This window comes from Capricornis sumatraensis, chromosome 6 (genome assembly GCF_032405125.1).
Source record: "Capricornis sumatraensis isolate serow.1 chromosome 6, serow.2, whole genome shotgun sequence".
NCBI classification, from domain to species: Eukaryota; Metazoa; Chordata; class Mammalia; order Artiodactyla; family Bovidae; genus Capricornis; species Capricornis sumatraensis.
Genome location: NC_091074.1, coordinates 31,173,169 through 31,193,675, shown reverse-complemented (window position 1 = coordinate 31,193,675; position 20,507 = coordinate 31,173,169). Strand labels below are relative to the sequence as shown.

Here is a 20,507-nt window from a genome sequence, read left to right as displayed (position 1 = left end):
TTCATCTGGTCAACTAAATGGCTATTTTCTAAGACTCAAAGTGCAACCTTTAACTCTATTTTTGTGTCAGATGAAATATAAGTAATAGCTAATGTATGGGATTATTTAAATATATGTTAAAGGTTTTGTTACTATAACTGTTTAAAACAGATTTAAGAATCCATTTTCCATATCTTAAAAAGTTGTAACATTTATTTATTTCTTTAAATTATTGGAAATATTTAGGCTGTTCATAGAATTTAAATCTTTATCATTCATAAGATACTTGCTTTGTACTATATTTTGTACAAGACTACTCTTGTTTTTCAGTAGATAAAATAAAAGTAATTCGAAAAAAACAAATGGGCTTGCACACATCTTTGAATAAAACCTGACCCAAAGCCTGATCCTACAAGATAAGCCTGTACTGAATTCTTAATGAAGAGGGAACGGGGTTGCCCACCCTGGGTCATAGAAGGAACAATGGACAACTTGAGGGGGGATCGAATGTGATTCTTGAGACACAGACTAGAGGAGGGAGGGAGATGGGTGGAGAAAAGCCCAGGTCATGGACTCAGGGGCCTGCCTGGGGCCTGTGAGAACCAGAGTGCCTTCAAGGGTTAGTGGAGAACCACATACATCATGCGGGGAAGGCACTGGTGACCCCACTCCAGTACTCTTGCCTGGAGAATCCCAGCAATGCGGGAGCCTGGTAGGCTGCAGTCCATGGGTCGCTAAGAGTTGGACACGACTGAGTGGCTTCACTTTCACTTTTCATTTTCATGCATTGGAGAAAGAAATGGCACCCCACTCCAGTGTGCATGCCTGGAGAATCCCAGTGACGGTGGAGACTAGTGGGCCGCCGTCTATGGAGTAGCACACAGTCAGACACGACTGAAGCGACTTAGCAGCAGCAGCAGCACATCCATCATGGGAGGTCAATCTGCATCTGTGGAGTCTAGGATCCTGGAGTAGGATGAGGAAGGGGGAGGAAGTTTTCTACACTTGGCCATTCCTGAGAAAAGAGTCTTCCTGAACTCTTCAAATGAAGGCAAGAAGAACAAGGCAGGCTGGGGACTGCAGACACAGCTAAGAGAGGCCATGCAGAACCAGTAGCTGCCATGAAAAATGTGACTCTAAGGAAGTAAAAGGGTTTCTCAAGCTTATTTATATATATTAAACACACATACCATCACTACACTTTGGATACTTCATTCAAAGGAGTGCCTTCCCTTGACTTCTAGGAGGATGCACCGTAATCCTCAGCACTTCCCCCCAGTGTAGAAATCCCCAGCGTGCTCTCCTCATTCACTCTGCATGAAGGCGTCCTCTCCATTCATACAGCTGTGTCCTTCTCTATTCCGGTTTCTGGTTGTCGATTTCCCCTTACGACTGCAAACCACCAACCAAAAGCAGAACCTGAGTGAAAGTTCTAGCTCTGTCAGACACTCTCCTGTGACTTCACCTGCTCTGCCTGCCAAGCACTGTGGGTCCAGACTGTCCAGCCTCCCAGAGAAACACAGTAAATAGAGGGAACCCCGCCCCACAGTGAGCAATGGTGGGACCAGGGGCTCCTCTGACCGTGCACCTAGGTTATCCCACGTGCAGGGCTTTTAATACATTTAATACATTTAGCAACAGGGGGACAGAGCTTTCCTCGCAGGACATATGTTAGTAAAGTGAACACTGGAAGAATACAATTTCTCAAAGTAACAAAGATCTTTGTGGAAATTCATGTATTTAATGTAGGCAATCTTCAGGACATTGATGGATCAATCATCTTTCTCTTCTTTCCAGTTGGGACAGACCGCACTCAGTAGCTATATGTAAAGTCAGAGGGACTTTTGAAATAATTTTATTCATTTATTCATTTCTCACTGTGCTGTGTCTTCACTGCCGCACGGACTTCTCTCTAGTTGTGTCAGATGTGGGTCCTCTCTAGTTGTGGGGCACAGGCTTCTCACTGTGGGAGCCTCTCTTGTTGGGGAGCTCAGGCTCCAGTGCACTTGGCTTTGGTGGTGAGGGCCCGGGGTCTAGAGCACAGGGCAGGAGCTGTGTCCCCGGGCTCACTGTCCTGCAGCACGCGCATCCTCTAGGACCGCATGGGGTCCTGTTGGCAGGTGGACTCCTCACCATTGAGCCACCAGGGAAGCTCCTCAGGGAACGTTTAAAGTACATTGAGAGGTTTGGAAACCTTCTTGAGGATTAGGCTCCTAAACAAGTAAAAAACATTCCGATATTACTGTTAAAAATACCATTTCATTAACAGATTATTTTCTAAATAACCTTTCATTCAATACTATAGTATTACCTGAAGGAGTAGCCTGGTTCTCACCGTCCTTCGTTCTCACAGGAAGAAAGAGACAGAGGAACAGAGATGCCCAGTGGAAGCAACGGCCTGAATGAATGACTGAAACTCACTAGATTCTGTGACATAAGTTTCCAGTGAGAGACACCATCACTGAATGTCCTTCCTCCAGCTCTGAAACTCTGAGCAGAAAATGCTGAACAGTGTAAATAAAAGTGATGAATAATAAAAACATTCTCATTTAATTGACATATACAATCGGATGGGTACATTTGAAATTATTGGGAAATAGGTAAAATTAATACTTTAAACTGATGACACTTTCTATGATCATATTGTGAATACATAAATGAAAATCAAAAAAGGAAGTGAAAGTGTATTAAAACAATGAGAAAATGAAAATTACGATGTTCTCTATTTAATGGCCTCGCTTAGAAAGCATGGCATCAGAGAACCTACCTCAAGGTTCCACCAGACGCCGTCTCAGCCAGCCCAGCAGCAGCCACATCTTCCCTATGGCCTTCGTGCTCTCTCTACTGATGGCCCTGGTGCTGGTCAGCTATGGCCCGGGAGGATCCCTGGGCTGTGACCTGTCTCAGAACCACGTGCTGGTTGGCAGGAAGAACATCAGACTCCTGGGCGAAATGAGGAGAATCTCCCCTCGCTTCTGTCTGCAGGACAGAAAAGACTTCGCTTTCCCCCAGGAGATGGTGGAGGGCGGCCAGCTGCAGGAGGCCCAGGCCATCTCTGTGCTCCATGAGATGCTCCAGCAGAGCTTCAACCTCTTCCACACAGAGCGCTCCTCTGCTGCCTGGGACACCACCCTCCTGGAGCAGCTCCGCACTGGACTCCATCAGCAGCTGGACCACCTGGACACCTGCCTGGGGCAGGTGACGGGAGAGGAAGACTCTGCCCTGGGAAGGACGGGCCCCACCCTGGCCGTGAAGAGGTACTTCCAGGGCATCCGTGTCTACCTGAAGGAGAAGGGATACAGTGATTGCGCCTGGGAAACCGTCAGAGTGGAAATCATGAGATCCTTGTCTTCATCAGCCAGCTTGCACGAAAGGTTAAGAATGATGGATGGAGGCCTAAACTCATCTTGATATGACTCTCAGTGACTAAGATGCCACATCACCCTTGTACGCTCCCCTGAAGTCATTTCAGAAGACTCTGATTTCTGTTTTAGCCACCATGTTTCCTGAATTCAATCAATAGTACTTTCTCAGTAGCAATAAGCAAGTAGATATAAAAAGTATTCAACTGCACAGGGATCAGTCCATAAGGGATGATTGCCCTGATGTTATTTATGTTTATTTATGTATTTATTTTATCTCATCATATCTATATTTTCATGTAAAAATGTTTTTCTGCATTGTAATAAAATTTAGAAAATATGTTCATTTCCTTAATCTTCTAATTTGTTTTATTTATTAATTTCTTATGAAAGTAATTACTGTTTTCATTGTGAAGAACCAAATAATTATTTGGTCTACATAAACCTATTGTGGAATAACATGTGTCCATTTATACTACAGAATAGTCGTATCATTTTTCAGGAAATGATTGTCAAAAGGTAGAATTTCTGGATCCCTGGCAGTCCAGTGGAATGGACTGCATGCTTCCAGTGTGAGATGCTCAGGTGCCATGGATACCTGGTTAGGGAACTAAGATCCTGCAAGCTGTGGAGTGCAGCCCCCTCCACCCAAAAGAAACAGGTAGAAAGGAGTCTCTGAAACGGAGGTAGATGAGTAGTCCTGAAGTCACAAGTATAACTAGTTTATACCCAATCAACAGAGAATGGTTGGTGTCAGCATGTGGGGGGAGGACTCCCCTCCTCCAGGGAAGCTGCGAACATGTGGTGCTGAGTGGCTGAGCCTGACACCTGTTACTCTTCCTCCCGCCTTCTCCTCGGTCCTGCTTTACTGAACAATCCACTCCCTTGCACTCTATCTTCACTGCCTCCAACACAGGAGCTCTGTTCTGTGATGGTTTCTGGCTTCAAAGTTTCTCTGAGTGGAAATCACTGGAAGAGAGCACAAGTGAAAGGAGAGCTCCAGAAGTTTCAAAACCTTTGAATGCAGCTCTGCTATTTAACAGCAGTTTGACCCTGGAAAATATCACAAACACGGAGAAGATGGATATGGCAACCCCCTCCAGTATTCCTTCTTGAAAATCCCATGGACAGAGGAGCCTGGTGGGCTACAGTCCATGGGTCACAGGAGCTGGACCTGTCTGAACCAACTTAGCATGCACACAGGCACGCATGCTGTCCTGATTCTCTTCTTTAACATGTGGAAAATAACAGTAGTTTTTCACAGGGTTACTGTTAGGATCAATGGGCCCATATTACAAGAAGCATAACAGTGTGCCTGGCAGAAATGATCAGGACAGTGAGTCCCAGAGTAGCTGCCCACAGGGAACAGACAGGACAGCTGGCCTGAGGCAGTGACTGAAAGGCAACACTGGAAAGATGCTGGTCCTTGGTAAAAATATTTAACTTGGGTGCTAGTTTCACAATTTAGTTTGTGAACTCTTCTGTGCTCAATGCTGGAGACAATTCCAATTTCTGTGTTTCAGCCTTCTAGAAGCATTCTAGGAAGTCATAGAAATTCTTTGAAAAAGAAGGATTAGTAGAAAATGCTTTGATCTACTATAAAAATGAATAATAGGGAAATCAGAGGGATCTCCTAGGACTGCAGAGAATCACACACATTACTCATTAATAATGTTTCTTGTTCTTTAGTATGAGTAGTCCTATACTACTTTTTAACCTATTTCTAAAATCACCTTCTCAACTCTCTGTTGGGTTTCCGTCTTTCAGCAGCAAGGCAGAGGCAGGAAGAAAAGAGCAAGGGCCATGCAGTGTGAGGTTCTGCTCTCCAGTCCTGGGCTGTCCTGGGTTTGATCCTAGTTGTTTTCCATAAAGACTCCAGTCCCTAAGTGCTGGCAGGGTCACCTCCTAGAGCTGTTCCTTCTCAGAAATTAGTGCCTTTAGAGGAGAGACTGCTACAAGTGAATGCAGGTGTCATACTCTAGTGAGAGTCTTTCTCTGAATAAGGGGCATGAAGTCAATATTATTTGTCAACACATAAATCTTGCACATGCATACTGCCAACTGTCCATGATAACAATGGTACATTAATCCATATCAAGACCATATAAGCTCTTATATGTTCTCACACCTTGACCAAAACAGGGTCTTATCATCTTGTTTAGTTTTTGCCCATCTGACTGGTGACACATAGCATCTAGCAGCAACCATTAGTTTTCCTTTTCCTAATTGATGGCGGTTGTTACCAGTCATACTCCAGTCAGGAAAACAGAAAATTCCTTCCAGCCTTCTAGACCACCCTTGGAACTGGCATGGGACAGAAAAACAATCTACAGGCAAAGGAGAAATGTCCTGGAAGGAACTAGAGCCCCAGCATCACAGAGCAGCGTTGAGGAGAAGAGCTGTGGAGCTGAGACGTTAGTTTTAAGACCACTGCACTAGAACAGATGACAGCCTTTCCCCATCATATCCACTGGAAGTGCAGGCTTCCTCTGTGAATTTCTGATCCATAGAGAACGCACCCACTGCTCTTGCACTGTCTCTTTACCCAGGTAAAGGAGCTCATGATTCATTTTCGTTCAAACTCCGTGATCTCCAGCTAGAAGACACACAGATTGCAAGGTCCTCAACCAGATCCAGGCTTCACACTCACACTGCACTCCTGCCATCTGGCTGGTATCCAGTCTGAATTTCATTTGTGACCACGGAGTTTGTGGTTTTCCTGTGTTCCAAGCCCAGAACTGTCTTCTGTCCAAACTGATGAACTAGGTCATGACCTGCTCTAGTTTTCAGGCCTTTAAAAATCTATCCTGATGATGATGTCTTCCAAAGACGCATGCTGGAATTATATATCCAACTGCCTATTTCACAGTTGGTGTCTACTGAGTACACATTATGCTGAAATCAAAAGCATTTTAATCCGCATGAGAAGACATTTTGAAAAAGTTCATGAAACTCTCCAATGAAAAACTGACTAAAAAAAATGCTTAATAGATGACCTTTGGTTAAAAGAAATGAGAGGAAAAAAGGATTTTGTAAATTGAAATGAGTTATTCAAAATAGTTACTGGTTCATAAGTTTGTCAAATATGGCTTTCGCTCAGATGAAGAGAGAGATACCAAAAAGTAATACTGAAAACATTATTGATGATTTTGCTTCCATTAAAGCCAGGAAGTTAAAGTACTGTTGTGGCATAAAGAAAATATTTGAATTTGATGTGAGTTGAAGACTTATACATTTTAAAACATTTTCCAACCAATGAACATGACAGGAGAAATTAACCATTTCTATTAATGTTAAATGAAATAATTTTCCCTGTACCTAGGAGCTTCTTTTGAAGTCTGTTTTGTCCCCAAGTCTTCCCACGGGAGGGTCCCAGTATCGAGCAGATTCCCATCCAGACTGTAGATACCTTTCCCTTTCGCTGAATTACTCCTTTGCCCATAAACAAGGGCTTCCCTTGTGGCTCGGCTGGTCAAGATCTGCCCGCAATGAGGGGACCTGGGTTCAGTCCCTGAGTTGGGACGATCTCCTGGAGAAGGGAAAGGCTACCCACTTCAGTATTCTGGCCTGGAGAAGTCCATGGACTGTATAGTCCATGGGGTCGCAAAGAGTCAGACACGACTGAACGACTTCCACTCACTCCAAAACAACCCTGAATCTGAAAACATACCACAACAGGCTGTGATTTCCAGCCGTCAATCGCGGCATTAAAAGGCACCGGTGTGAACCGCTCTGGCTAAAATCTTCTCCCAGGAAGGGGAGGATGGACGCAATGGTAGCTTATCTAGAATTTGGAGGTGCAGAAATCAAAGGCTCTGAGCGACGCGGCGCAAAGCTCGCCTGGGCAGTGGGGCCCGAAAAGCAAGTTTCCTCTCTGTTCCCGCGGCCCCAAGCTCTCCCTGGGCCCCGGCGGCGCCTCGCTCCGGTCGCGGCTCCTGCCCACGGCCACCCGCGAGTTCTCCCCGTGGATCTGATGCCCCAGGGGGCAGCCCTGCAGGCGGGTCCCGCTGGGTGGGCGGTGCGGGTCTGTCAGTTACTGAGAGATCGGGCGCCCCCTCCCGGCCGCTGGGGCGCAGCAAAAGGAGTTTGGAGGGCTCCGGAGTTTAGTGCAGGACCTGAACTGCTTCAGAGAGGCCCAGGTGAAGTGCTGATTTTCTGCACTCCTGGTCTCCCTGCTGATGGCAATGGGGAGGCTCTGCTCCGTCCCTCACATTTCACCTGTTAGCATAGGTCGTCTTCTATTCTTTTTGTCATTTGCCAAATTCATATAATTTGGAAGCAACAGTTTGTTGCTGAACCACGAAAGACACCAGGATTCTTGGCCTCCAGAGCAGAATTCAATCGAGGGCCAGTGACGAGGCTTGATCGCTCAGCACTTTTGTGTAATAAAGTTTTATTAAAGTATAAAAGAGATAGAGAAAGCTTCTGACATAGACATCAGACGGGGGTAGTAAGAGTGCCCCTTGCTTCTCTTCCGCCAGATGTTATATAGCTACTAGCAGTCTGCTAATTAGAGAATGGAAATGTCTCAAAACTCAGAGAATAGCACCGGGCCCCTCACCCACAACATGCATTGAGACAACATTGGCACCAGGTGAGTCATCCCCGGCCACAAAATGATGGACGTGAATCTTGAAGAAAGGCAGATTTCCAAACAAATATACAGTTTCATTAGCACAGATTAGGAGAACAGTGTATGAGTATAACAGACTGTATTGTTAAGTCGGTTCTGAGCCTTTGGGTGGAACTGACTTAAACACAGAGTCTAGGGTAAATACACAGTACATTAACAGCTTAAGACAAACATTTCCAGAAGAAAAATACATTGGTTAGCTCAAGGTTTGGGAAAAGTTAAGTTCAGGTGGAACCAGGTGTCATTATGGCAACTTAGAATTTTAAGAGAAACCTCTTTTTAAATTTGTATAGAGAAGTGAAGTCGCTCAGTCATGTCTGAGTCTTTGCAATCCCATGGACTGTAGTCTACCAGGCTTCTCTGTCCATGGGATTTTCCAGGCAAGAGTACTGGAGTGGGTTGCCATTTCCTTCTCCAATGCATGAAAGTGAAAAGTGAAAGTGAAGTCGCTCAGTCATGTCTGACTTAGTGACCCCATGGACTGCAGCCTTCCAGGCTCCTCCACCCATGGGATTTTCCAGGCAAGAGTAAAGAGATTAAAAATGTCTCACACTTGCAGCCTGTTTCCTCTGTTTGAAGACCCCCAGTTTTCCTGTCTGTTGCCCTCTCAAAAGCATTAAGTTTTTTTTTTTTAATTACAGTCACAAGAGCCATCAGCTTGGTGTTTTCTACAGAGGATTCACTGAAATGTTTCTAACCCAATCCCCTGCTGGAGTCAAAACTCATAAGGATCTTGTCCATCATGTATCCCCAATTTATGGTGAGGATTCATTGCACAATCTATATGAATCATCTTGGACAGTTAAATATGATTATTTTATAATTATTAGAATTATTATTTTGTCGATCACATTTAGACTGTTAGTAATAACTACCAGTTGATAATTTCATTTTGCTTATTATACAAAATAATCAGATACGTTGTAAATTGCTCAGCTTATCTAGAATTTGGAGGTAGATGTGAACTAATGGAAATAAGAGGTTTGTCACATCGAGGTATGAAACAACAAGGGTGCATCTTGTGTTAGAAATAAACTAGGAAATTAAGTGAGCGCTCAGTGCACGCAGCGGGCACAGCTGTCACAGTCTAGATAAGCAGTTTGGAATCTGACATGTTAGGTTTTGAAAACCGGATTTGCCATTTCATTCTTAGATTATTTTATTCCAATAAAGTCTTAGTGGGAGGCTCTTCGAAACAAAACTATTAACTCAGTTTCAACTATGCTGGAAGTATTGCGTGAGTCCCTCACAAAGGGTAAGGAGTTTATAGTTGTTGTCACTGTCGTTTTTGATAAACACTGATAGTCTGTGAAATTTTTCTGGCAGGTCCTTGGTAATCATGTCCACGGTAGTCTTGTAACATTTAACTAGCAATCAATTCAGGATGGAGGTGCCATAAAAAGTGAGGGCAGCATCAGGGAACGTGTTCTTACTCCTCACTAATATCAAGAATGAAATATATGCTAATGAATCCTTGCCATAAACACAATACCTTGGTATCTCCTTACTACCGTGTTACAGATTGAATGTGTGTGCGTTCCCCAAATTCATGTATTGAAACTCTCCCCATTGACTTCCCTGATGGTCCAGGGGCCAGGACTCCATGCTCCCAAAGCAGGGAGCCTGAGCTGGATCTCTCGCCAGGAAACTAGATTCTGATTGGCAAGCAGGACTTCCCATGGCTTAAGTAAAGATCCTGCATGAAGCAACCAAGATCCAAGAACCAGCATACATCGACTAAGACATGCCACAGCCAAATAAACACATAAAATAAATATTTTAAAAATTTGTTAAAAACCCACAGAAACCCAACCCATCAATGTGATAGTACCAAGAGCTGGAATATTAGGGAGATCATGAGGGTTAGTAATCAATAAAATTCAGTTATTATTTTTAATGTCATAGTTACTATTAGCTAGACTAAGATCAGGCTCTTTTGGAATCATTTAATTCCCTTTCATTCTAGTTACTTCAAAGCATATTCTCTTTGCCCAGGTGGATTTATCACCTACTCAGATGATCAGCAAGGCTGGTCTCGTCAACCCTGCCAGAGAGCATTAGTGTTCGAGCAACTGGGGCTCTGATTGCCTGTCTCTGGTGAGCTGGTGAGTGTGACTTCTTCCTCCTCCCCTTATACTGACCACATGCTGATTCAAGAAAAGAAAAATTAGGTGGCTGGTCTTACAAAGCTGACGGCAGTCAACAGATCAAGGGCTTGTCCTTCTTTGCGCTTCTGTAAGAAGCAGCCCTGTCCCAGCCTTTCTGCTCTTCATATTGGCCTCATCGTTTCCCTCTGCCTCAGACTTGTCCCCAGCTGTGCTGCACTGAAGTTTGCTAACTCAGAACACGTCACTGGGTCAGGGGGAAACCACTTCCCTTCTTTCGTATTCATGACATTGAGACTTACCCTTGTTTTCTATTGCCCACACAAAAAAATGTGCAATTTTACTTTCTAGAAAAGTTGCAAAGAGAAACGAAAAAACTAACGTCTTGAAAGTGATAGAGATGCAGCCCCTCTGGCTTCTTCACTTCCCTTTGTTGTTCTCACATCATCATCAATTACAACCGCAACAGGAGCACTGAGACAAACCTCGTCCAATAAGTCAGTCAGTGCAGTTCAGTTCAGTCGCTCAGTCGTGTCCGACTCTTTGCAACCTCATGAACTGCAGCGTGCCAGGCCTCCCTGTCCATCACCAACTCCCAGAGCCTACCCAAAATAAGTCACAAAGTGAATATAAAAAGTTTAAATGAAAAATTACATTCAAGGAAAGAGGACTATTTCTCCTGATCAAGTAGGCTGGGTCTCACTGCCCTGCATTCTCAGAGGAACAGAGATGCCTGGTGGAATCATCTGCCTGAATGAACAGCTGTAACTCACTAGATTCCGTGACATAAGCTTCCAATAACAGCCTGCCCTAAGGGAGGGAGTCCAGCAGGTGAGCAAGGGGACTCTGTCACTCCAGAGGACAGGGGGTGGCTCCATGTGATCTCTCCTGTGTGAGTGAGGTGCTGCTGGGCAAATACAATCAATTATCCTGGAATTAGAGTCTCCCCACCCATTTTATCTGAGAAGAACCAGAATTCTTGGTAGGAGTATTGGCTGGGCCAGCAAAGGACAATAGGTCTCCAGTACGAAAACGGTGGAACGCAAGCCTGATGTCTGTAATAGTCCTGACTTTGTGGTTCCCTGAAGCACAACCACATGGACCTGCAGGGACGTGTTCTAGAAGGAAGAGAAACATGAGGGAGCTCATGGACTCATAATAATCAGCCTCTTCTCTAAATCAGACACTAAAGAAAACCCATCCTTTGTTTCAAACAGTTTATTTGCTAGAGTGACCTGATAAATCCCTGATAAATACAGAGCCTGCCTTCCTAAGTAAAGGAAGAAACAGAAATTGAGCCTAGGATCAGGGCCAAAAATGTGTTCATGGAACAGAGAAGAGCTACATTTACACATGAAGGAGAAAGAGTGGTAATGTTTGTGCTGAGAAACCTACATCATTTCTGATGTCTGACAGAGACCTTTCTCATTTGATTGAAAACTATCCATTTGGATGGGTACATTTGAGGTTATTGGGAAATAGATAAAATTAATAGTTTAGACTGATGACAATTTCTTTGACCATATTCAGAATACATAAATGAAAATCAAAAAAGGAAGTAAAAGTGCATAGAAATGACTAGAAAATGAAAACTACCATGTTCCCTATTTAATGGCCTCGCTTAGAAAGCCTGGCATCAGAGAACCTACCTCAAGGTTCCCCCAGACGCCGTCTCAGCCAGCCCAGCAGCAGCCACATCTTCCCCATGGCCTTCGTGCTCTCTCTACTCATGGCCCTGGTGCTGGTCAGCTACGGCCCGGGAGGATCCCTGGGCTGCGACCTGTCTCAGAAACACGTGCTGGTTGGCAGGAAGAACCTCAGGCTCCTGGGCCAAATGACGAGACTCCCCCCTCACTTGTGTCTGCAGGACAGAAAAGACTTCGCTTTCCCCCAGGAGATGGTGGAGAGCAGCCAGCTCCAGGAGGCCCAGGCCATCTCTGTGCTCCATGAGGTGCTCCAGCAGAGCTTCAACCTCTTCCACACAGAGCGCTCCTCTGCTGCCTGGGACACCACCCTCCTGAAGCAGCTCCGCAAAGGACTCCTGGACCAGCTTGTCGACCTGGACGCCTGCCTGGGGCAGGATATGGGAGAGGAAGACTCTGCCCTGGGAAGGATGGACCCCACCCTGGCTGTGAAGAGGTACTTCCAGGGCATCCATTTCTACCTGCAAGAGAAGGGATACAGCGACTGTGCCTGGGAAACCGTCAGAGTGGAAATCATGAGATCCTTCTCTTCATCTGCCAGCTTGCAAGAAAGGTTAAGAATGATGGATGGAGACGTGAACTCACCTTGACATGACTTTCACTGATTCAGATGCCCCATCATCTTTGCACACTCATCTGTGGCCATTTCAGAGGACTCTGATTTCTACTTTACCCACCAAATTGATTGAATTACTTCAGCCAATGCTTTGTCAGTAGTAACCGAAGATATATAAATTTTCTTGGCTGCAGGTACATCAGTCCTGAAGTGAAGACTGCCCTGATTTTATTGTTTGTTTGCTTATTTATTTTGTTATATTTATTCTTTGATCTCCTCCTATTTATTTTTCTATATAAAATATTTTTGTTTATATTGTATTAAAATTTAACAAATACAGTCACATTTTTATGTCATTAAATTTGTAATTTGTTTTATTTATTAAATATTATCAAGGTGAACTTCTTGAATTTTTTACTGCTTTATGTTTAGTTGCTAGGTCAAGTCTGCATCTTTTGGGACCCCATAGACCATAGCCCACCAGGCTCCTCTGTCCATGGGATTCTCCAGGCAAGACTACTGGAGTCTGTTGCCATTTCCAGGGGATCTTCCCAACCAAGGATGGAATCTGGAATCTGCATTTCAGGCAGATTCTTTACTGTCTGATCCACAAGGGAAGACCTTGGTTGAAAGAAATGAGAGAAAAAGGGATTTTGTAAACTGAAATTAATTATTTATGACAGTTCCTGGGTCATCAATTCAGCTCAGTTCAGTCGCTCAGTCGTCTCTGACTCTTTGCGACCCTATGGACTGCAGAACGCCAGGCCTCCCTATCCATCACCAACTCCCAGAGTCCACCCAAACTCATGTCCATTGAGTCGGTGATGCCATCCAACCATCTCATCTTCTGTCGTCCCCTTCTCCTCCAGCCCTCACTCTTTCCCAGCATCAGGGTCCTTTCAAATGAGTCAGCTTTTCCCATCAGGTGGGCAAAGTATTGGAGTTTCAGCTTCAGCATCAGTCCTTCAATGAACACCTAGGGCTGATCTCCTTTAGGATGGACTGATTGGCTCTCCTTGTAGTCCAAGGGACTCTCAAGAGTCTTCTCCAACACCACAGTTCAAAAGCATCAATTCTTCGGCGCTCAGCTTTCTTTACAGTCCAGCTCTTACATCCATACATGACCACTGGAAAAACCATAGCCTTGACTAGATGGACCTTTGTTGACAAAGTAACATCTCTACTTTTTAATATGCTGTCTAGGTTGATCACAACTTTCCTTCCAAGGAGTATGCTTCTTTTAATTTCATGGCTGAAATCACCATCTGCAGAGATTTTGGAGCCCCCAAAAATAAAGTCTGACACTGTTTCCACTGTTTCCCCATCTATTTCCCATGAAGTGATGGGACCAGATGCCATGATCTTCGTTTCCTGAATGTTGAGCTTTAAGCCAACTTTTCACTCTCCTCTTTCACTTGCAAGAGGCTCTTAGTTCTTCTTCACTTTCTGCCATAAGGGTGGTGTCATCTGCATATCTGAGGTTATTGATATTTCTCCCCACAATCTTGATTCCAGCTTGTGCTTCTTCCAGCCCAGCATTTCTCATGATGTACTCTGAGTATAAGTTAAATAAGCAGGGTGACAATATACAGCCTTGACATACTCTTTTTCCTATTTGGAACCAGTCTGTTGTTCCATGTCCAGTTCTAACTGTTGCTTCCTAACCTGCATACATACAGGTTTCTCAAGAGGCAGGTCAGGTGGTCTGGTATGCTCATCACTTGTAGGATTTTCCACAGTTTATTGTGATCCACACAGTCAAAGGCTTTGGCATAGTCGATAAAGCAGAAATAGATGTTTTTCTGGAATTCTCTTCTTTTTCAATGATCCAGCAGATGTTGGCAATTTGATCGTTGGTTCCTCTGCCTTTTCTAAAACCAGCTTCAACACTGGAAGTTCACGGTTCACATATTGCTGAAGCCTGGCTTGGAGAATTTTGAGCATTACTTTACTAGCCTGTGAGATACGTGCAATTGTGAGGTAGTTTTAGCATTCTTTGGCATTGTTAGTGAAATACGGCATTCACGCAATGAAGTCAGATAAACTAGGAAACAGTTTTGCAAACATTACTGATGATTTTGTTTCCACTGAAGCCAAGAACTTAAAATTTTGTTTGGTCTTAAAGAAAATGTCTTAACTTGATATTTAAGACTTATAAAGTGTAAGTTGCTCATAATTACTTATAAATTGTAAGAGTCTGCCTGCAATGCAGGGGTCCCCGGCTCGATGACTGGGTCAGGAAGATTCCCTGGAGAAGGACTAGGCTCCCCACTCCAGTGTTCTGGGGCTGCCCTAATAGCTCATCTGGTAAAGAAGCTGCCTGCAGTGCTGGAGACCTGGACTCCGTTCCTGGGTGGGGAAGATCCCCTGGAGAACGGAATGCCTACCGACTCTAGTATTCGGGCCTGGAGAATTCCATGGACTGTATAATCCATGGGGTCACAAAGAGTCAGACGTGACTGAACGACTTTCACTGTACATTTTGAAATCTTTTTTTAACCAATTAAGACTGCAAGAGAAATTAACCATTTATATTAATATTAAATGTAATACTTTTCAGTCTCAGTCTTGTCCCCAAGTCTTCCCACTGGAGGGTCCGAATAACTCCTAGATTCCTGGACAGACTTCACGTGCCTTTCCCTTTCCCTGAATCCCTGAAAGAATTAGTCTTTCTCCACAGAAACAATCTTGAATTTCAAAATACTTCACAACATGCTCTGATTTCCAGCCATCAATCGCAGCATAAAGGGCACCAGTGTAAACCGCTCTGGCCAAAATCTCCTCCTAGGAAGGGGAGGGTGGACATGAGGGCAGGTGCAGAAATCTGAGGATCAGAGCAAAGTAGCATTAAAGCTCCCCTGGGCGGTGGGACAGAAAAGGAAGCTTCCTCACTGCTCCCGCGGCCCCACAGGCTCCCCGGGCTATGGCAGCGCCTCGCCGGGGTCAAGGCTCTTGACGGGGACTCCTCGGTTCTCCCCTGGATCCTGCGCGGGAGTTCGCGGCGCTGGACTTGGAGGCGAGTCCGGTCCATTACTGAGAGTTCAGGTGCACATCCCGGCCGCTGGGGCGCAGCGAAGGGAGCTTGGAGGACTTAGCTTAGTGCAGGACCTGAGCTGTTTCACTGAGACCCAGGTGAAGTGCTGAATTTCTGAAACTCTGGTCTCCCTGCTGATGGCAACCGGGATGCTCTGCTCCATCCCTAACGTTGCACCCCTTAGCATATGTCGTCTTCTATTCTTCCAGTCATTTCCCATATTCATGTATTTGGTATCATCAGGGGCTTCCCTAGTGGCTCAGACGGTAAAGCGTCTGTCTGCAATGCAGGAGACCCGGGTTCAATCCCTGGGTTGGGAAGATCCCCTGGAGAAGGTAATGGCACCCCACTCCAGTATTCTTGCCTGGAAAATCCCATGGACTGCGGAGCCTGATAGGTTACCGTCCACGGGGTCACAAAGAGTCGGACACGAATGAGTGACTTCACTTCACTTCACTTCACTTGGCAGCATTAAGTGTTTTTAACCTAAATCCACGAGAGCTCTGTCAGCTTGGTGTTTTCTACAGTTCTCATTGTTTAGTTCGACTCTTTGTGACCCCATGGTCTGTAGCCTGCCAGGCTTCTTGTATGGGATTTCCCAGACAATACTGGAGTGCCTTGCCATTTCCTCCTCCAGAGGACCTTCCCAATCGAGGCATCTAACACCCCTCTCCTGCATGGACACCTGGATTCTTTAATCCACTGAGGGATTCTTTCCCACCAGGGAAGCCTGTTTCCTACAGAGACTCACTGAAATGTTTGTAATCCAGTCTCTTATTCTCAAGGGTCTTATCTATCATGCATCTCAAATTTGTGGTGACGGTTAATTGAGCAATCTATATGAATCATCTTGGACGGTTAAATATGATTCTTTTATAATTATTAGAAATATTAATTTTGTCAGTCACATTTAGACTCTCAGAAAGAATTACCAGTTGATAATTTCATTTTGCTTATTACATAAAATAATCAGGATTCTTTGTCAATTGCTCAATTCATCTAGAAATTTGGAGGTAGACGATAAACTAATGAAAATATAGAGTACTGTAACAGCAAGGTAAGGAAAACAAAGGCACAATGTGTGCTAGTGAAATAGGAAAATAAGCGATGGTTCAATACAGACAATTTGCAGAGGTGTTTATGGAATGGATGGGGAGGGGGAATACGGAATTTGACATAATAGGTTTTGAAACCTGGACTTGCCATTTTCTCATTCGATTGTTTTATTCAAATCAAGTCTTAGCAGGTGGCTCCTGGAAATGAGAATATTTACAACTCAGGTTCAACTATGTTTGAAGGATTGAGTGTCCCTTTGAAGGGCTAAGGAATTTGTAGTTGCTGTCAATGTTATTTTTTATAAAGACTGAAAGTCTGTGGAATTTGTTTGGCAAGTTCTTGGTAATCATGTGCACAGTAGCATTGTAACATTTCATTAGTAATCAATTCAGGATGAATGAGCCATCATGAGGGATGACAGCATCAAGGAATGTGTTCTCCTCAAACAAATATCAAGAATGAAACATAGTCTAATGAATCTGCAATAAACACAACGCCTGGCTATCTTCTTGTTATCATGTTACAGGTTGAATGTGTGTGTGTTCCCCCACCATGTGATCATATCAGGAGGTGGGATATTAGAGAAATCATTAGGGTTAGAGGAGATTATGAGGGGGGATTCCTCATGCACAGGATTACTGTCTTCATGAGGCTCACAAGACTCTTTGCTTTGTCTCTGCTCTCCACCATGTGAGGACATAGAGACACGCTGGCAGTCTGCAACCCAGAAGAGGGTTCTCACCAGAATTCCACCCTGCTGGCACCCTGATCTCACACTTGCAGCCCCCAGGACTGTGACAAAAAAACTATCACTGATGAGCCACCAGATGCTGGGACCTTGTTAGAGCAGCCTGAACCAAGACACAGGGCATGACACATTTAGCTCCAGCAGCCCACTAGCTGAGATTGTGTGGAAATATTTCATGTTCAAAGCATACATGACAGAGAAGAAATTGTCATGTGTAATTATTCTCAATCCCCTTCTTCAGAAAGAAAACTGATAATCTACACTCATAAGTAAAAATCATAGAGTCTGAATCAAAGAGAGAAGAATGATGGCCCATCTGAAGGACATCTAAAGGACATTAAGAGCACTGATGAAAGAAAGGAAACAGCAAGAAAAATGAGGCAACAGGGAAAAATGTCCTGCCTTCTGGTTCTTCCCAAGGGATAATGGGGAAAACATACCTAAAATAATTTTTATTTTAATATATTTTGAAAAACACTTGGATATTTAAAAAATCATTTAACCATTTAGCCAATTGTTCCCTATCCATGGCTGGATCCAAATATTTGCATGAACCATTCCTTTAATCAGTAACCAGTCAGAGAGGGGGCAGTGAAATTAACCAATTTGCTTAACTTCATGTTTTGGTGAAAGTCAGTAAATTTCAGTATCTTGAGAATTCAAGTATTTCCCCTTAATTCCTGAGTTTTCCTGCCAACTTGTTCAAGAAGAAATCTGTTGCTTTCATGTTGTAATTTTTTCTTTTCTTATGATCCGTGAGTAGGCCAGGAAATATATATATTTTTTAGTTTAATCTGTACAGGGATAAATATTCTGAAGGCAGGAAGTAACAGCTCCCCGGTCCTTGGCGCTGGTGGTGGCCGTGCTCTGACTCACTCCCAGGACATTCTGGGCACCTTCCAGGGGTCCCATCACCACCACCAGGTTCCCTGTCTCTGAGCTGTGGCTGGATGGTGCCAGATGGGACCCGAATCTGTAAAATCGACCCCAACTCGCTGACTCCTCACCTGAAGCTCTTCAGTAAATAGAATCCTTCCTGGAAAATAAACCACAAAGCTCTAGGGAAGGCTTGGAAAATGCAAGGTTCTGAGCTTCCAACCAGAGAATACTGTTGGTGGCAGGGCTACAAGGCTCCCTCTTCAGCTCTCAGCATGGTGAAAAAAAAGAGTTTCTCCCCGCAATAGTAAATCAGGATCAAAAGACTCACTGAGGATGCTGTGCCCAGAACTGCAAACTCTCCAAAGTGGGCATCCAAAAGGAACCCGAGAAAAAGAGCTCTTTGGCCCTCCTACAGCGGTCTGGAGATGCGCACTGTCCAGGGCTCAAGGAAAGAATATTTTATTGCTATTTTTGAGTTGATAAATCCTGTGCTCAATCCTATCTGACTCTTTGCAACGCCATGGACAGCAGCACGCCAGGATTCCCTATCCTTCACTATCTCCTGGAGTTTGCTTAAATCCATAACCACTGAGTTGGTAATGCCATCCAACCATTTCCTCCTCTATCGCCCTCTTCTCCTCCTGCCCTCAATCTTTCCCAGCATCAGGGTCTTTTCCAATGAGCTGGCTCTGTACATCAGATAGCCAAAGTACAGGGCTTCCCTGGTAGCTCAGATGGTAAAGAATGTACCTGCAAGTGCGGGAGACTCGGGTTTGATCCCTGGGTCAGGAAGATTGCTGGAAAAGGGAATGGCAACCTACTCCAGTATTCTTGCCTAGAGTTCCATGGACAGAAGAGCAACTGGCTGGCTACGGTCCATGGGGTCACAAAGATCAGACACGACTGAGCAACTAATGTTTGCTTACTTATTGGAGCTTCAGCTTCATTATCAATCCTTCCAATGATTTTCAGGGTTGATTTCTTGACTGGTTTGATCTCCTTGCTATCCAAGGGACTCTCAAGAGTCTTCTCCAGCACCATAATTTGAAAGTATTGATTCTACTGCACTCAGCCTTCTTTATGTTCCCCCTCTCACATCCATACAAGACTATTGGAAATACCATAGCTTTGACTATACAGACGTTTGTTGTCAACGTGATGTTTACTCTTTTTCACATGCTGTCTAGTTCTGTCATAGCTTTTCTTCCAAGGAGCAAGTGTCTTTTAATTTTGTAGCTGCAGTCAATGTCCACAGTGATTTTGGAGACCAAGAAAAGAAAATCTGTCACGGTTTCCACTATTTCCCCATCTATTTGCCATAGATGTCAGAAGCTTAGGTGTTTTGATGTTGAGTGTTATGCCAGCTTTTTCAGTCTCCTCTTTCACCCTCATCAAGAGGCTCGTTAGTTCCTCTTCACTCTCCACCATTGGACTGGTATCATGGTATTTTATTATTTATTCCTATCAAAGTTGTTAAGAGCATCCATAAATATGTCAAGAGCTAAACAGAAAGCAATGTTATAAAATTGAGATGAATATTCAGCAGACAGGGAATTAAAAATTGATTTCTGAAAGGAAACAAAGTTAAAAGAAAAATAACCTAAAATTTTAAGTGATTTTCAGTTCTGAAAGACTTTTAAGTCTATCTATACTGTGGTATTATTATATATTTTTATATGAATTTCTTATGAATATGTAATTTGGTACATTACTATTTATATAGGTAAATATCCTCCATTAAAAGTCATTCTTCAAACTCATTCATAAAGTTAAATAAAACTCAACAGTTTTTACACTTAATGTACACCTTTCATTTTATGGCATTGTTAACCCTAGGGTGAATACAACAAGGAGTTTTGCGTTTTCTTTTCTTATGTATAAAGATATGCATGGAGTGCAAAGAAAGATCTACAACATAACTGTGTTGTCAAAATTTCATGGTGGGAGTAATTAGGAAGAAAATATCTCAGAAGTCTCTGTCAATAGGGAAGGGGAGGCAATAATGAAAAAAAGTTTGAGAAATGCTGTCCTAACCCATTTGAAAAGTGCAAATTGAAAAGCAAAAACAAAAGTAGAAAGTAAGAAGGAACTTTCAGAAAATGGAAACCGTGGGCTCCTATTTAAAACACAGGCCTGAAGGAAGGTCTTCAGAGAACCTAGAAAGCAGGTTCACAGAGTCACCCACCTCCCCAGGCCAGAAGCATCTGCAAGGTCCCTGATGGCGCCAACCTGGTCCTTGCTCTTGGCTCTGCTGCTGCTCAGCTGCAACGCCATCTGCTCTTACAATTCAAGCTTCTTCAACAAAATAGCATAGGCTGGGTAGTTTGCAAAGACCAGAAATGTATTGGTCAAAGTTAGTTCTCGAGTCTGGATATCCGAGAACTGTGTGTCAGCTTGGTCCAGTTGTGGTGAGAGGCTGCTTCAGGTCTCACACTGCAGAGTTCTCTCGTAT

The 20,507-nt window shown here is 43.9% G+C and overlaps 2 protein-coding genes and 1 pseudogene across 2 annotated transcripts; 2 read left to right on the top strand and 1 right to left on the bottom strand.

Moving 5' to 3' along the window:
• LOC138080681 (interferon beta-2-like) overlaps nucleotides 1–20,507 on the bottom strand; it is a 96,774-nt pseudogene that overhangs the window by 23,084 nt on the left and 53,183 nt on the right.
• LOC138080926 (interferon omega-1-like) lies at nucleotides 2,803–3,390 on the top strand. The gene has a single exon (XM_068973817.1). It carries the CDS (start codon nucleotides 2,803–2,805, stop codon nucleotides 3,388–3,390), a length of 588 nt encoding a protein of 195 aa, XP_068829918.1.
• Nucleotides 11,785–12,372, top strand: LOC138080979 (interferon omega-1-like). Its single transcript, XM_068973915.1, has one exon. The coding sequence runs from the start codon at nucleotides 11,785–11,787 to the stop codon at nucleotides 12,370–12,372; it is 588 nt and encodes a 195-aa protein (XP_068830016.1).

Coding starts and splice junctions, on each gene's coding strand:
- LOC138080979 (XM_068973915.1), top strand. CDS start 11,785: ATGGCCTTCGTGCTCTCTCTACTCATGGCCCTGGTGCTGGTCAGCTAC.
- LOC138080926 (XM_068973817.1), top strand. CDS start 2,803: ATGGCCTTCGTGCTCTCTCTACTGATGGCCCTGGTGCTGGTCAGCTAT.